Below are 18,925 nucleotides of genomic sequence, written 5' to 3' on the forward strand. Positions count from 1 at the left end.
ATCCACTACATGTTCCTAAAAACAAGGACAAAAAAAAAGGAAAAGAATATCAGAAACCTATAAAAGTGGCTATATCAGGAACTTTCTCAAAAAAATCTCTTTCATTGTGCCGTTCAACTTAATATGTAACAGGCAAGAAAAGATAAAAAAAAAAGAAGATCAGATGTATAATCTTACATTGCCAACTGAGACAAATATCTAAAGTATACCAACCTCAGAAAGACCCAAAATGTGTGCATTAAGAACCTCATCTGGAATCTTATCCATTGATTGCAGAGGTCTTTCCAACATTAACCTTTTAGCCGCATCAGTAATGTCAAGGTATACCTCATCAATAGATGCTCGTTCACATTTTCCCTTCCTTGACAGCACAGAAACTACCTACAGAACAATCAAGAAAATAAATGTAGCAAGCTTGATAGAATGGAAGACATGAACGAGAATGAGAACTCCCTATGCTCAACATTTAATAAACCATAAATGTTTTCCTTAGTAGAAATCATTATTTGCTAATGCTGTCTTTCGCTAACCTCTGATCCAGCATCACGATAAAGATTCAAGTCTGCTTTTCCCCGGGCTACTGGAACCTGGATTAACTGAATGTCTGGACACACTTTTTTCGCTTCATCACCACGCATTGAACTGCAACATAAGAAAAGAAAGCATTTTTCAAATTTATTTCTTTACCATGGGAATTGAGTGAAGCCTGTCTAGACATACTACTCACCGCTTAACACCAAACTTACGAGCTTCATAACCCACAGCAATCAAACCTCCTCCTTTCCATGAATTATATTGTACGACTGCTGCAGGCTTTCCACGTAACTCTGGCCTCTTCCTCTGCTCCACTGCAAGCAAGAAAGACCCAACTCTTATGTTAGTGCATTAAATGATGGAAGAGGATGCTAAGAAAAGTGAGATACATATGGAACTTGTACAATAAGACAAAGATGGGAGAATGATCACCATAATTACAAAGAGAATGGATCTGCATTTAGAACTTCTGAAACCCATTTATTAATTTAATATAAAAGACAAGCATATGGTTGAGTTGACTCTAACATCCTAAACCAGTGTTTTTCTTATGATAAAAAGCAATCGCTGACATAAGGGCAAACAAGGGATGAAAAAATGTTGCATTAATCGTTATCGTTTTTTTTTTAAATCGCGATAAAACGATTTTATCGCGATTAGTGCAACACTGGGATGAAATATATCTGTAATGAATATAAATAGCCCGTCACACGGAGACTGTCACATCAAGTCTCTGAATGTAATAAATAGATTGGGGCTGTCACATCAACAGGGATCTAGGTCCAACCAGAATCCGAGGCATTGTTCAAATCCTTTAGTGGATAATACTACCGAAGCATCATGTCAGGGGATGCATTCATGGTTTACCACTACATCCTCGTTGGTGATCACACGGAGTACTGGCCTTGAGATATGATCATTCAACCTTTCTCAAATTGTTTTGGGAGTTAACCTCCTGTTGCTATGAATCCTAAAGAAGATCTAGAAGGCCGAGAAGCAGTGGGGGCCAGTTTTTATCAGAAGCATAGAGCAGCAGCAAGGACTAACGTCATTCAATTCATTGTCAGGATAATAGGTTTTTGCAAGAAACATTTTTGGTAAATTCCCTCAAGTACCCAACTCTTTCACTCGGGAATCAGACCACCTTCAGTGCTTTCCCAGGGATTTATTGAACAAATACAAAGCTCACCCCTGTGAACTGGTCGATAGAGGTAAAAACAAAAACAAAAAACAAAATACTAGTCCAGCCTAACCATAGGCAAGCCTGGGGGATTAGACCCTAATATCACTCCTTTTAGCAGGGTTGTTGAATATCCTTACAACCTGCTAGGTTGGCACACACAAAACAAAGGCCCACTGCCACCTCAGCCTAAGTCCTCATTTTTTATGCCCAAATCCTACCAAAAAGGCTATGGGATGCTTCCCTGGGAAGACTCTAGCCAACCAATACAAGAAGAGTGCCTTGTGATGGTGTTAAATGGCTTAATTAGAGAAGTTTGTGTTGCTGCCCTACTTGCCAACTATGTAAAATCTGCAGTAAAAATTATACTAACCAGCAAGAAATACACTCTAATCTAACAAGATATAGTATGTGAGCAGTCAAATCAACTCTACAAAAAATACAATAACCAAAAATATAATTATGTATCTGATTAAATGCTTGGTTAAAGGGGTTATAGATTAAATCAGCCCATTGTCTTGTGACTGCAGGTCTGCAAAGACAACAGCAAGGAAATCTCCCTTTAAGACCACCCAAAAGCAGTGTAATCAGAATCGGATTGGAACTAGTTGAACCGGCCAGTCCAACCGTTTTGTGCCCCAAACCAGTCCGACTGGTAGTATGGAACCGGAAATGGCCAGTTCAATATTGAACTGACCATTTTCACCAAACTAGTCGGTACAACCGTTTTTTGCCCCAAACCAGTCCGACCGGTGTGATGGAACCGGAAATGGCCAGTTCGGTATTGAACCAGCCATTTTCACCAAACCAACTGATTCCATGCTCTGCCATCAAGCCACACTTGGACCCACAAAAAATCTTTCTTTTTTTTTAATTTAGAATTTTTTTAAGGGACGGCCCACCTACAATGTAAACCTAGGCCCCCCTACACGTTATTTAAACACCCACCCCCCTATTTCACTCACACTATTCATTTGAGCTTCTTGAAATTCTTGAGCTTTGCTTCTTAAGTGCATCTGGAGAGATATTTGCAAGGTTGTTTTGAGGGGGTTTTGGGCAGATTTGGAGATCAAGTGGAAGAGCTAAGTTAGAGAGCTGTGGAGCTGAATTTCTTAAGGAGATTTGGAGCTTATTCAAGGGGTTTTTTTTGGCAAAGATATTGGACTGTTTTCAGTTGTTTTTGGAGGTGATTGAAGGGGCGATTTTCAGATTTTGGAGGGTTGCTAGAGAGTTGTTTTTCTCTGTTGTTTGGCGCTGCTCTTATAATCTTTTGGAAGGCTTCCTAAGGTATGCTAAGGCATCTATTCTTCTTCTAATTTTCTCTAGAAGATTGTTTGTATTTTCCCTAGATATTAAGAAATCCTAGGGTTTTCATTTTGAATGCAATTTTTTTTTGTAGAAGTTGCCATGGCCCCTAAAAACAAGAAAGATATAGCATGGATTCACTGCCATCTGCATAAAGAGGGGAGAAAAATATGCAACTAGTGTGGAAAAAAAATAAAGGTGGGGAGATCCATAGGGTTAAACAACACATAGCACATTGTTGAGGGCAAGTAGAACCTTGTAAAAATGTCTCTAATGAGCTAAAACAACAGATGTTACATCTAACTGAAGCCTACCTAGCAGAAAATGGCAAGACTAGTAAAATTAAAAAAGACATAGGCAAAAAGTCAAAAGGATGATGCACATTTTAGTGACACTGATCTTGAAGGGAAAATGCCTAGTATAGAAGAGTACTCTTGTTTTCCTATTAGAATTGGATAAGGGAGTGCTTTTGGCCCTAGTTCATTCAATTTGAAGAGGACAGGTAGAGGGATTGACTCTTTCTTTGTACCCCGCACCACCCTTGGAGCTCAACCCACCATTGATGACAAATGGAAGAAGATAGAGAAGGAGGTTGCATGGTAATGCATTGCTAGATGGTGGTATGATACAGACATACCATTCAATGCCACTAATTTTGCATATTATGTGCCTATGATTAATGTTATAGTTGCATATGGACTGGGTTTCAAAGGCCTTAGTTTTCATGACATTAGGGAGCCACTTTTAAAAAATGAGGTCCAAAGCATAGATGAGTACCTTGTAGAGTTCAAACAACTATGGACTAAAATAAGGTGCACAATTATGTTTGATGGATGGAGTAATGGCAAATCTCGCACCATATTAAATTTATTAATTGTTTGCCCAAAAGATACCATGTTTCTTAAATTTGTGGATGCATATGATCAGGTGAAGGATGCACAATTATTATTTCAAAGATGTGAGTTTCTAGGAGAGCGTTATAGTGAAAATGGATTATTTTTAAGGATTTATGAGCAAATGTGATGTAAGCAACTTGAAACAACAATGCCAATCATTAACATAAGAAAAACCATAAAACCAGTTCCTTATAAGTAATTTGCTCAAAAGATATATTTGCTCAAAGTAAAATGCAATGCTCTCAAAAGAGAAAGCAAAGTAACCCTGAAATGTAAACAAGAATTGTTAGCACAAGATATGTAAGATACAAAATGCTTTTGAGATAATCAACCTTGTGAATCGAAACATGTGAAACATATCTTGCCAAAACCCAAAAATTAGTAACTAACTTGGAAATGTAAAAAAAAATAAGTGTTAAACCAAGACATAAATATGCAATTAGTCTTGAAGCATGAAAAGGAAGCACTTGTTTGAAAGGATTACAATACTTGCTTTTGGAATAGACTTTGCATATGAAAACTCAAACCATCAAGAAACAAATAAAGTAAATGTAATGAAAAGTGTCCTTGGTTAATTTTATTAATTATCTCTACAACAATATTACAATTTAACTCTTCAATCGTCAGACCTCACCCTCGCCCAAAGATATGGGTCTCACAATGAGGAGTCAATAGAGGAGTAGAGGGTCCCTAAGATGTCTACTTCAACCAACTTATGTTGGAGGTCAAATTTTAATGAGGCTTGGGGTCTTCCTATACTAAAATGCCTAAATGAAATGCATGTAAGTTTTTCCCCAAAAGAGAGATTGATTTGCAATGCTTCAAAGTAATGAAAATGAAATAGTGTTCAACATAAGTTGCAATTATAACTTCAATTGGAGGAATAAAATTAGCTTATAAGTGTTTTGCTTGAAAGTAAAATTTGTTTCAAATAGACAATGACAATAAATTGCTCCAATATTCAAGATAACAATGTAGCATAAAAATGAAACATGTATTCAAATACTCATGAAACAATTTACCAAGGTAAATGGAAATGAATCAAAGTTTGTTAAAAATATAAAATGCTTGCATGTAAAGGATGAATTGCCCAAAGTAAAGTGTAAGCTTGTAGCTCCAAGCAACAATGAGATAGAGAATGCAAAGCTCAAATGAAATTGTAACAAACTTTAACTTAAAAAATGAAATGTGATAGTGAGGTTGTGTTAATTCCCAATTAAAGCATGCATGTAAGTTAAAAGAAAACTAGCAAAAGAGAATCAATCCACCCAACAAAGGTCCTCCCTCTAAATGAGGAGGAGGGATGCCATGGGTAGAACCCCAAGCTCCCACAAGAAAATTGGAATTTTATTAGGTGTTACAAATAAGAGATGGGAACCTCTCTCTAGGCCTCAAAAAGCCTCAAGGAAAACTTTACAATATGATGCTTCAACTATGAACCTTGATCAAAACTCACAAGTAATGAGGCCTAAGAAAACCTTTTTTAAAAAACCAACAAATTTCAAATTTAAATTCTGAATGTTATATGTAAATTTCAGCAACATAGAAGGAGAAAAATTAGCATGAGAAAGAGAAAAGAAGTCTCTCCTAAGGCCCACGGTTTAGAGAGGAAAATGGGTAGCCCTCTACTAAACTTGACTTGGCCAAAATAAGCCTCAAAAGGGCTCACGGCATCCTTGGAAATCGAACCCCCAACACTTGCCAAACTCCTGCAAACACTTGTTAGATGTTGCAGGAAGTTGCTCTTCAAAATTAGCAACACAAGAGTTAGCAAACAATCCAAACAATGGCTACAAAATAAGTTAGGTATTAGTAGAAAAATCAGCAAGATAAAATGTATATGTACAATTATAATTTACAAAGGGCTAAGCTAAAGAGTTTGAGTAAACTCTCGTCTTTGCTTAGCCATCTTCAAGCTCTTAGATAGCAAATGAAAGCAATGAAGTACAATGTTTTTTTTAAAGAGATTTAAATTTAGAAGTACTCGGCTTGTGTACAAGCTATGTTCCAAAACCCCTGCAAAACCACTTTGTAAGATAAGACTATGAAGACTCAAAGAACAAATGAGAGCTCCTTTGAGAATGTATCAAGAGTGGGTTGGTCTCTCCAAGACTTCCCCCAATGCTTGCTTTTTTGATCCCAACAAGATGTTCCCTCTACAAAACTTCAATCAAGAATTAGTTCCATATAGATTTAGCAATAAACAATGATAAGAAACTCTAGAGATTTATTTGAAACCAACTAGAGCATTCTATACCTAGGGCATACTTCTAAATCAAATGTTAATGCATGATAGCTCTACATTAACAAATCTACAAGAGCATATGAAAACAAATTAGATCAGAGCATGAATAAAAGGAATTATACCAATGATCAACAATTCATCACACTCGAAAAAGAGGAACACCTTATGAATGAAACTCCAAAGTCTTTATTGATATTTCTGAAAGTGTACAAGGCAGCAGCGCTTCCGCAAGCACAATAGCTAGTAACATCATGATACAATATGAGAGCCCATGGCTCCATTATATAGAGAGTTGGGAGCAAATCCCAATGTAGAGTGATTAAACAAATGGCATGAGGTGACAATCCCAAAGAGAAATTCGAATTTTTTGAAGGGAGCTCCAATGTCAAGTGTAAAAGTCGAATTCTGACAAGTGGACATCATTTTCCTCTTCCCTTATGTGCCAAATTCGAATTTTATGATGGAATGACAAGTGTAGATGGGTGGTAACCCATGTGAGGACAATTTCCCAGAAAAAACTCCACCAAATATTCTCCCAACTCCTCCCAAATGTGCATTAACTTCACAAATTCGAATTTCCAAGTAAGTAGCTTTCTCATTTAATGTCAGAAATTCGATTTTATTTGAGCACGTCATTTCTTTGATTTTAGGAGTCCACATCACCTTAACACTTCACTTTAACTCCTCCATAATTTTCCACCTCATTTCCACAACATTTAGCATGTGTGGATATTTATTTTTCTCCATTTATTTAATTTCTGGCTTAATTAATTGCCAAATTTCCCACTAAATTTAGGAAAAGTGGGTTTTGAGGGTTCAAAACACATTTTTAACCCCTCAAAGTGTGTCATAATTTAAAGTTGAGGGTGAGAGGTGCAAATTTTATTACTCATACCCTATACAACTTCTCTAGACATCACTTATTATATTACAAATCCAATTTTATTAGCAATTTCCGCAATGCGGAAAATCTAAAAAAAAATAAAAAAAATGACTACCTAGACCTAACCAAATTTCACAAAAAAAAATTGTGTGATCTAGTATGATAATATACATCGACTCTAGACACTAAGATGTGTTAAGGGCTCAACTTTCATACTGTCACCCTGGCTTTGGTGTAAAAAATGAGTGAAAAAACCCAGAAAATTATCCGCCTTTGAAAAAAGGGATAATTAACCAGATAAAAAAAACACTCCAAGGTGTACTCATTTGTTGATCAAGTCCCAACATCCTAGGTCTGTTACAGACTCAAAACTCATCATTACTAGTATCACTTATTACAATTCCCCGTAGTGCGTGGAATCTGGGTACAAGAAGATGATGAGAAATAGAAATAGAGTTTAAAAACTCTGTTGATTGATGATATCTGATGGTACAAGTGTCCTTCGGATCATCCTTTGGCATGGAGTCTTCATATAATCATCAGATGCCACTCTAGTGGTCAACACAGCCCATTGTTTGGACCTCATGCTTGAGTATATTAGCAAAATTGAGTGGGTGAAGAAGTGTGTGGAGGAAGCAAAATCCATCACTAGGTACATCTACAACCACTCATGGGTTTTGAACCTTATGAGAAAACACATTGGGGGTAAAGAATTTGTTCAATCAACCATTACATGATTTGCAACAAACTTTCTTTTGTTGCAATCCCTTGTTCAACAAAAGGCCAACTTAAGGAAGATGTTTTCTTGTGATGAATGGAATGTATCTCAGTGGACCAGAAAAGCTGAAAGCAAACATGTGGTTGATCAAGTGTCTGAAATAATTTTTTGGAAAATGATAGGAGAGATATTGCTATTTAGTGAGACTCTTGTGAGGGTGTTGTGGATGGTTGATGGTGATAAACCCGCCATGGGTTTTATTTATGATGCCATGGATCAAGCCAAAGAGGCAATAAACGCAGCATACGAGGATAAAAGACAGAAATATCTTCTGATATCGAGAATCATTGGTGAAAGATGGAACAAACAACTCGATAGACCTTTACTGCAATTGGATACTACTTAAACCCAAGGTATGCAATTTCAATTTTTAAAGTTTATAAGTTTTGCCATTCACTGGAAAAGTTTTGCCAAACATTCAAAATCAATTAATGAATATTTTTTCTTTTTTAAACTTTGAAGGCACCATTACACAAAAAAATTTGAGGCAAATAGGGAGAATAAAAAAGGGATTATATATGTGCATTGAGCACATGCTCGCAAATCTGAAAATTCAAGACCAAATACATAGCAAGCTCTTGAATTTCAATGAGTATTGGTACCTTTGGGATGTATATGGCTATAAGAAGCAAAACAAAGGATCCATCAGGTAAGAAATGTCAAAGTTTTCAAATTATATTACTCACAAGAGTTTAGTCCAAGTTTGAAAGTCATTTTCTAATACTTCTTTGCCTTCAACTCTTATTACAACCTATTGGTGGCAACAGTTTGGTAGTCAGTGCCTTGATTTGCAAAAAATTGCAATTTGGATATTGAACCAGATATATAGTGCTTCAGGGTGTGAACGGAAATGAAGCAGTTTTTAGCGTATACAAACAAGAAGAGGAACCGTTTGGAGCAAAAACGATTGAACGAAATGATTTATGTGCAATACAACCTTATGTTGAGGCGTAACCAATTGTTTAAGAAGACCCCTGAGTCGAGCAACATAGTTTTAGGTGACTAAGATCCATCATCAAAATGGGTTGTGGAGAGTCAGTGCCTTGATTTGCAAAAAATTGCAATTTGGATATTGAACCAGATATATAGTGCTTCAAGGTGTGAACGGAAATGAAGTAGTTTTTAGCGTATACAAAACAAGAAGAGGAACCGTTTGGAGCAAAAACGATTGAACGACATGATTTATGTGCAATACAACCTTATGTTGAGGCGTAACCAATTGTTTAAGAAGACCCCTGAGTCGAGCAACATAGTTTTAGGTGACTAAGATCCATCATCAAAATGGGTTGTGGAGAGTCAGGCACCAGCATTTGACAATGAAGACCTTTCTTGGATGGACTTGGACCCAGCTCCACAGGGAGAGATATCACAAGCTTTTGGGCCAAGGCAATCAAGTCGGAATCCCACTGCAAAGGATGAGGATGAGGAGGATGATGATTCTGATGATTCCGATGATAGCCAATAATACTAGTAGTTATAGTATTATAGTGCTATGCTTATCTTTGGACTATAGAATCTTTATAAAGATTCAAGTCCCTTACTATCTCTTTCATTTAACTTGACTAAAGAAGTTTTGCTCCTCGAAATCCATATAAACTAGGTTGATCACATCTTTCTTCTCGTGGAGGCATCAAGTGCCCAACATATACTCTAGTCAAAGATATTAATGAAAATAGATAAATGAGGCAATTCCCCACTTCTTGAATTTCCTTGAGTCAATCCATATATGCCACAATGTCACCTACCAATGCTAGCTTTGGTACCAAATTCATGTTGACAACCACCCCCTCTTCCCACTCAAACCTTACAAATAGACACCCATCTCTATGTTTCTCTCTTCTAATATGGGATTCATCGACCTTGTATGCTAAGAGAGCTTCAGTGAGGAGCACCTTGATTTCCCTTGAGATAGTCCAACATAGCCCTCTTAAACCCAAACCAATCCCCAAAAGGCATTGTCGACATCAACATTATTGCTTTTATGGGCATTGGTTAAGTTGTATGTTGCTTTGGTATGGCTTTTGATATACACACACAAAAGCAATGCAAATACTCATGCATGAAAGAACACTAGAGAGCACGTATGCAAGTATGAGAAAAGACAAACTTGCAATAATGTACACTTTTGTACACTCTTCATTATATTACTTTATTTATATAAGCACAAAATTATGGGGAAATAATCAAGTAGCCCAAGTCTCCAATAAAATACAATAAAGTAGATAAGTGATCAATTTGGACAAATTCACCCATAGGTACAAAAGATCAAGTATAGATTTGTAATAAAGTACAAATTTCCAACTATAATACATGCCCACACATGTTCGCTACACCAAGTGTCATCAACTCCTCCCAACTTCAAGGAACTTATCCTCCTTTTTTGTTATAGTTAGGGGTACATCCCTTCCAAAGTACAAATTAATCATTAAGATTTGTGTTGTCAGGTTCTTGAAATAGATTCATATTCATGTTAAAATAGAGTGTTTCATCCAATGCAAAAAAACCATAAGATGGCCTCCCTAGTTAAGAAAAAAACAAGAAGAATCATCTTGAAGGTTAGGAAGGAGGAGCGTTGATGTAGAACCATGAATAGGAGGACATACACAAGTAGTGTTGTACGCAAAAGGGTTGAATTCGTTCTACTTCATAGTTGGGATGTGTGGGACCAAGAAGTTGAGTGAATCCTTCTACAAAGCAAGATCATGATATGGAGAATAGTGTAGTGCAGGAACTCCTCCCCGCTCAAGTGAGAAGTTCTTGCAAATTGTCTGGAAAATTGTCAAGGAATAACACATTGTGAGAGCAACTCCAAAAAAAAGAGGGATCCACTAAAGGCGTGAAGACTTGAGATGATAAATGTAGAGATGAATTTTAGATGATTCTCCAACACCGTAGGCTCACCATGTAGTGGAGTTAAAATAGTGTGATGTTGATATTTCACATGGATCCATCATAAATATATTACATATTCACTTAAATTTAGTTAATAAACCCATTCAAGATAGAGACAACAACACAAAAGAAAGAGGAGTGTGGTGTTTGATACTTGCCCATAGGCTAGCTAAATCATTCATTAGAGAGCGAGCACCCATAATATGATGATTTACAAATGATTCTTGGGTGTGTATTCATACACAACTCAAGAATTAGGGTGTCATCCCTGTTACCACAAAATCTATCAGGCCTAATGCAAAGCCCCACTAGGCAGAACCAAACCTTATGGAAATAAGAGAAAGGGTTGCCACTGTCACCTCAACAACCTTTCTCCTGCTCTTTAGTGGTATTTGACCATAAGGGAGGCTTCCCTAAATCACCTAAAGGATACTCAATTACTATGGCTCAAGTTGATAGATAAGAGGTCTATAATCTTGGATAAAGCACCAATAAAACCTAGAAGGCCAAGACGTTCTATGCCAAGATACACATGCAATATACCTAGACCAAGTAGATGGTTGTTATAAGTTGGGGTTTTGCTTATTTGCAATGATACGGTATGCAATGTCATATAACAGCCAAAGAAAAGGCCTCTTAATGAAAAAATCAACAAAAGGGAACAAGGCCTTCCAATAGACCCCAAGGATTAGGACTTATTGATGGAGTTTTATGGCTGAAAACATGAATAAACAACAAATAAGGATGGCATCAGCCCTAAAGAGGATTGCTTAACCATGCAACAATGCTAGATTTTGCTTTTAGATGATTTATTGATGCAATTCCTACTTAATGAACCATAAACATCAAACAAAATTTCACTTTTATGCAATATTGCATATACAAACCCTAGTCGCTAACCCTTGAACACTAGGAACAAAGTAAACAAAAGGAAATGTAATTGATTTAGAGAATGACCAACACAAAATATGATTAGTGCCTTATCCTAAATGGGCTTAATGGAGTCTTCTAGGGCTAAATTCAATGAGAATGGTTTTGATGGAGTAAGGGGGGATGACTAAGGCATCCACTTTTAAAACCCTAACTATTTTCATTGAGAGGGGAGAATTTAAATATAAGGAATGCACACTCGAAGTTTCCTTATAGGTTTCAAAGAGAACAATTTTGCATGCTATAAAAGAGCAAGATTTCAACCTAGATTTAGCATTTAGCCATGGCATAAAATAGAAACCCTACTTCACAAATGCAATATGCAATATATAAAAGATAAAGCGTGAAACTTACCAAATTCTCCAAAAAGGCATTTCATTCAATCACAAGAAAACATCTCCACACAAAGATTCATCTCCAAGAGAAACTCGCACCATAGAAAAGTCACATCTTGCCCAAGTAGCGAAAAAGACTAATTTGCACTCTTTTACAAGAGATGAGTGATAAATGTGCGATAATGAAAATGAAATAAGGGGAGTCTCTATTTATATGAGGCTTACAACCCTTATTTTTACGAATTTAAAAGTAAAATCCCTAATACAAGTTTTCTCAAGTGTTCAACAAGTGAGAGTTACAAGCCAACCTCATAATAGCTCAAAAACATAATAAATAATGCCAAATAGCCCACATGTGTGGGAAAAGAGGCTCCTCCACTATGATATCATCCTCCAAGGAGCTCAAAATGCTAAAAGCAAGTGCCAAATAGGTGAGTGCTCCACACTTCAAGAAATAGCTCAAAATCCATGGGTGTGTCTTCAAAACCATGACATCATCACCAGGGTGCCTCACATCATCCTCGAAGAGAAAAATAGTTGACGTGGCACTGATATGCTCAAGTGTTGGGTTCCATCAGTGATGTGCAAGCCCTCCCCTGTCATCTCAAGGATGACCAACATCATCCAGGCTCTGGAACAAGCAATGCCCATCAAACAGTGTCAAGGCCAACCCAGGGGCATTTTGGGTCCACCTAGGCACATCATCAATAAATCCAACACCAAGCCTTAGTGGCTCAGCGTTTCAACATTTAGGGCTACTCTAGAATGTCAAGTACCATGTGGAACCATCTCATAGCCCAATGCTCTACTCTGGAGGGGCAACATTACATCAACAAGGTCATATCTGCTCTTTAGACAAGGTAAAATAGCCTCAGGAATGTTGTTGCAAAGGATGAGAATCATCTTGCATGAGGCCTTTACTATTGTGATAACACCACCTGACAAAACCTTCTAAAGATCAAATATGATCAACAATCATTAGGGACAATAACCATAAATGCACCATAGTGGACCATACGTAATGTATGGGCACAATAATACTTCACACAAAGCTTACCTTCAAATGTCTAACTAGATCAAGTCTGGTAAACAAGTTACCTCCTTATATTAGAGATGGTTAAGTCAATAACCCTATTAGGTCTTTACAACCCCCAAGGGGAAAAGGCATGTCCCATATTAACTCATCATCCATAAGTGTGTGTGAAAAATGGTGGTTGCGGAGTGGGAAGGACTTTAGGGCAAATGATCATAACCATGTGACCAACTAATGGAGATCCAACATCTTGAGTGTATAGATGTAAGGAGGGAGCAATCATGGAGGCACGAGTTACACCATTCCTCAGCCTGCTTTTTCCACCCCTTTGGTTCACCTTTTACTTCTTTATGATTTTTTTTTATTTGGGTGCATAGCTCAACAACCCAAGCTTGCTTTTGATATTTGTCCATAACCCCTTTTGGATGAGTCAGCTTATCTCTCCTCGGGGTTGGGACAATACAAGAGTTTCTTTTTATTGATGACACATCGTGTGCTTGAGGAACTGAATGAAGGCTAATGAGGGGGTAGAGATCATGCTAGGCTTTTTCCCACGCACTAAACATATGTCCCAACCATCTTTTGCATTTTATATTTTTCTTTCATTGTGACTTTCTTATGCTTTTATCTTTCTTTTAGTTGCATCAAACTCTAGGGCTAAGTTTTCCAAGCCCGGACTCAAGGATGAGGATGAGAGGTTCCAATCCCAATGACCATCAGCCTGAAGAATGGAGATGAATAATGGGGAAGGATGGAAAGTGGTAAGTATGGGATATCGTGGTGTCCTTCTTAAAACCCTAAGGCCTTAAAGGAGGTCCCGCTAGACTAGAGTCAAAGTCTAACCTCCCACGTGAAGTGAGGGAACAAGAATACAATCAAGATCAACCAATTATCTAGTTGCCCCTTAATCCATATTAGTATGTCCATAACATTAAGTGAAAGCATATGATTGAAGATGGTTAAAGTACCTACCTAAGTTGCACGAAACACCAAAATGTCTAGAAGTTTCCAAAACGAGTATAGCTCGAAACGCAACCCTTAGAAAACGGAAACATCAGCTGAAAAGTAATATATATATATATATTATAAATGAGTTAATAACACATTATCTTGCAAGAAAAGAAAGAATGAGACACATAAATGACATTTTAGAAGGAAAACCAAGTCTATATTAACTCTCATAGATGATTACATGATGCAAAAATCCAAAATTAGCCTTTATAAATGAGGTTTTACATCAAAGACTCCGAAATCAACATTTATACATGAGGCTGTGTGTTAAAACATGAGCTAAAGACAATTATTGGCTACATTAACATATCATTAATCATAAAAATCCTCATCCTCATCAACAAAAATAAAACAAGATGCTTGTTCAGCAGAAGAGGCAACTCTACTAGTAATTCCACTTGCAGTTCCACTTACATCACCATTAGCACTAATATCAAGAGCAAAAAGAGAGAGCTTTAAGTTTGGACATTCTGCTTCCACATCCCAATCTTTATGAGGTCCACTTGTATATTCTTCACCCCTATGAGACACAAGGCATAGGTTTGAATGAAAATATACAAGATCCTCAGTCTTCTATGATCCCAACCTGTTGCGCCTCACAGAGTGAATGAAACTATAAGTGCTCCAATTTCATTCTACTAATGAAGAGCTTACCATTTGTGATAGAATATGAATGACAAGACTTTGCAAATAAACACCATTTGCCCCATGACAAGTCCACCACTTAACCGGGTTCATGGTCCTCTCATCCAAAGTTGATGTCTGCAAAATCCTCTAATCCAACAACAAAACAAGCAAATTCCTCCCTTACATCAGTTCGTGAAGAAGCTAGAAACAACCTCTGAAAGCCTTTCTTCACTCCAATGGCCACCTCCTTGTCCTTATGTGGGGCATTTCTCTTCCCATTGCCTTGAGGAATGAATTCTTCATCATAAAATTTTGGATTCAGAGCATGTAACAAAATGCACTATGGAGTTTTGAAGCCATTCCACCTCGTAACAATGATGGACCTCACTTGCTCAGCAAAATCAAAATCCACAAAAGGAAGAGTGGGAGCCTCTTGTGTAATAATTTCCACGGTTTTCTCAACCATGGTATCCATGCCATCATAAACCTCTCCTAGGAAAGGTTTCTCTGTGTCTGCATCTCGAAGAAGATCAAATGCAAGTAATGTGAACTTGAGCAAAAAATCAATCTTGCTCCACGAATCTTCATCAATCAACACCCTCCTCAACATACTTCCCTTCTATGAATATGCATGTCTCCACTCAGCCCAAGTTGAACCCCCCACCATACTCATTAATGCAGTTTTAACTTTAACAAGGCGATACAACATGATGAAGTTTGAGACACACCTTGTCCCAACAACTTTAACCAACTCCAATTTGGAGTATTCTCGATATATTGCTTGAAATTGGTGGTGGTTGGTGATGAATTTTATAATCTCCCTAGCCCGCCCTGTGACCTCCTTAATCCATTATGTTTTTGCCTCACTCTTTTCTAAAATCAAATTCAAAAAATGAACAATGCAAGGAGTCCAAAATATGTGATGGTCTCTACTCTCAACAATTATGCATACAGCGTTGCAAACAAGTGCATTATCTCTGATAACTCACACCACATTTTTTGGCCCTACTTGTTCAGTAGCAGCAATTAAAATTTCAGCAATGAACTTACTATCCTTTACCTCACCTGAACAATCTTCTACTTTATGAACATGTCTCCCTTTGGTGATGATGCAATGACATCAATCAAAGGCCTACGCCTTGTATCAGTCCAACCATCTAAAGATAATGGAAGCGTTGTGCTACCCATGAGTTACGAATTGGTTTCAAAACATCATCAAGAATTTGCCTCTCTTTCTTTAGCAAAATTGTTCTAAGTTTTTAATAGTTTGGCCCCTTGTAACCTTGAGGAGTTATGTTAATCGCTCTCACCAAATCCAACCAATATGGGGATCAAACCACATTAAAAGGGATGCCACAAGCAAAGATGGCCCTTTCCACTCTTGACTCAACTTCTTCTCTCCCTTGATTATCAAGCATTTTCAATAATCTATTGTCTTTAACTAGATTTGATGGCTTGGATAACTCTTCTTCTACTACTAGCGCCCTCCTCTTTCTTGCTTCATGAACAATTCTTGGCTCAATGCTAGCACTCAAATGAGCATTGCTAGTGTCACCCATGTCGATTTTACTTTTTTGATCCTTCAACCTTTGAGCATCATCTTGCTCTCTTGAATTTAGCCCTCACCTCTAGATTTCTAGTATGTGCACACACTTTAGTATCCTTTATCTCTTCATGCAAAATGTGAGCCTTCACTCGTGTAAGAGCCCTTGAAGTTCCTATCAATTTTGCATAAATTGCACTTCCATTCCCATGTACCACCGGAACCCATTTGCTTGACTTTGTTAACATACCTCCACAAAGGATAGTATTCTTGTTGCCTGGTTGCTTGAGTAGATTTAGGGGCACTGGAAACACAACTTTGAGAAGCCATGAATGTTGCAAAAATAGAAAATGAAACACTCCCCAAAGTAGTTACTACCCACGCCCTTCTTCTTGTTGCACACACTTCAAAACACAACTAAAATGTTCATTGTTGCTATAGGAAGCTCCTCTTGTAGAAGAATGTGTGAGACATGAGTGAATGAAGTGATTTTTTATAGAAAAGAAGAGGCTAATAAGGTTGTTGGAAGCTTGACTATACTAATAGGGGCAGTGAATTTGTATAGTGCATTCATGGCCATCAATTTACAATTTCTACTTTTCTTTTCAATATTTACTTGAACTATTAGATGAGCAACAGTACATCATATGGATAGCAGATTTAACATATAAACAACATTAAACCACAACATAAGAAACAACACATAAGAGCGGCTCATATAGACACCAGATATAAGTGGAAGCCCATAAAGAGAAAAACCATGAATTTTGTTGTTGTGATGTAAATGCAAGCACCCACTCTCTTTTTACATTATCTTTTTGTAGGCACCCACCTACAAGAGGCTTCACCTCTCTTCTATTCTGCAAGCTGCAACTTGCTGAAAGCACACACTTCCACTTCTACAGGCTCCAACCTGTTCTTTTTCAGGCCACTTCTTGAAGGAGACACCAATCCCTTGATACATGAATTTTTTAATATGTTGGCTTACATGGTCTTTCATTCTGAATACCTCCTCTTTGTCTCTGTACTCTACTCTATCTCTACCTCTTTTACTGTTGTTTATCTCCTCTGCTCCTCTTCCTCATTTTTGCTTCACATCTACTCCTCTTCCTCTTTTTCTCTTTGCCAAGCAATCCAAGAATTAGATCTCACAACAACTCAACCAACTCTCAACAAAACTGCATTCCAAAATTTCATTTTTATATAGCTAGCTTCATGTTTGTATTCTAATGCAATCTCTTTGTATTCCAAGGTTGTCTCTTTGTATTCCACCTATTCATTTCACATTCTTCCAAATTTGAAAACTTTAAAAAAAAAAATAATGATCCTATAAAGTCCAAAGATTGTCTTACCTTGACATCCCTTTTTGCCTATATTTCCTCCCTTTTTCCTATACTTATCACCTAAATAATGCAATAGACACAAGGTTTTGTTAAAGGTAAGCAATTACATGTCTTCTTCTTCATGTTTGTCTATATACCCTATTGTTTTGTTAAAGAATGCATTCGGCTACGGAATTGGTCTGTTTCTGCAGCTAATCCATATTTTTGCAGCTGCCTCCATTGTTCGCAAGGTTCAGAAGCTCCAGCTCAGCGAAGAAAGATACGGATGGATAAGGAATGGTCCCCTCGTGGATTCCTTCCTATTCCCTCGAACCAATTCATCAAGATGGTCGCAGGATATCACGATCAAACCCCAAAGTCAACTACAAGATTGTTGCTGGGACAGAATCCGAGTTTCAACGATTTGGTTGCCTATATTTCTGATTTGGGATCTTCTAAGGAAATGTATGATAAGCTGGTTGGGATGTTCAAAGTGAACAACACAAATCAAATCCTCTTTCTCAAAAACAAGTTGAAGGATATCGAGATGGATAAAGGGGACTCTATCCAATCCTACTTCATGAGAATAACTCAAATCAAGAATGACCTAGTATCTATTGGAGAAGTTATTGTTGACAAGGAGTTCATTCTCATTGCCCTTGGAGGTCTTTCAAGACCATGGGATATATTTGTCACCACCATTCTCAACAATAACAGGATACCTGGTTTTGATGAGTTATTGGCTAGATGCACTCAAGAGGAAACAAGGATGATGGAGAGAGATAAATCCATCAATGGAAATGAACCTATTGCTTTCTTTTCCTTTGCAAAGAAGAAGAATGATGTTGGTCCAAGGAGACAGGGTCAAGGATCTAAGAACGGATTCAAAGGAAGAGGCAAAGGAAGATGCTACAATTGCAACAGGTTCGGCCATTATGCTAGAGAGTGCCCTCACAAGAAGAATCCTCCAAGGTGTTGAAGAATGTAACTAGTGTCGATCTTCATAATTGAATTTGAGTCATGTATCTATCCAAAGAAAGAAAAGATAAATTATTTATAAAAAGAAATATTTATTGACTTATTAAAGCATAGGCTTCATGCTTGGGTCAATGGTCAATAGGTCAAAGCACCCATCGAGTGCTCTACGATTTTTGTTGAGTCAAAGTCAAATTTATTATGTAAGAAACCCTTCTTGGGTTCATGATGTCAAAGAAAGAAATTATTTTGGTCATGTTGAACCTTCCATCCATCAAGTCAGCCTCAAAATCTCTTCTAATTTGGCTCCAATTTCATTCTCTACAAGTCGGCCTGTCAACTACTCATGTCAGCTCAATATACAGGCAGAAACAACTATATATACCCAAGTGAACTCGACCCTAGCAAGAAGATGTCAAGAAGTTTGATTATAGTT

The 18,925-nt window shown here is 37.4% G+C and overlaps 1 protein-coding gene across 2 annotated transcripts in view; it reads right to left on the reverse strand.

Annotated features, from left to right (window-relative positions):
• Nucleotides 1-18,925, reverse strand: part of POLH (Y-family DNA polymerase H) — a 252,547-nt gene that overhangs the window by 181,254 nt on the left and 52,368 nt on the right. For both annotated transcript variants that reach the window (XM_089372685.1, XM_089372686.1), the window contains exons 2-4: nt 728-848; nt 531-642; nt 214-381 (exon numbers count right to left, since the gene is read on the reverse strand). In XM_089372685.1, the coding sequence (XP_089228811.1) occupies nt 214-381; nt 531-642; nt 728-848 (401 nt within the window). The remainder of the gene's footprint in view (nt 1-213; nt 382-530; nt 643-727; nt 849-18,925) is intronic.

This window comes from Pinus tabuliformis, chromosome 8, assembly GCF_031772625.1.
Source record: "Pinus tabuliformis cultivar Carrire ecotype Pingquan chromosome 8, CPIR1, whole genome shotgun sequence".
Classification (NCBI taxonomy): domain Eukaryota; kingdom Viridiplantae; phylum Streptophyta; class Pinopsida; order Pinales; family Pinaceae; genus Pinus; species Pinus tabuliformis.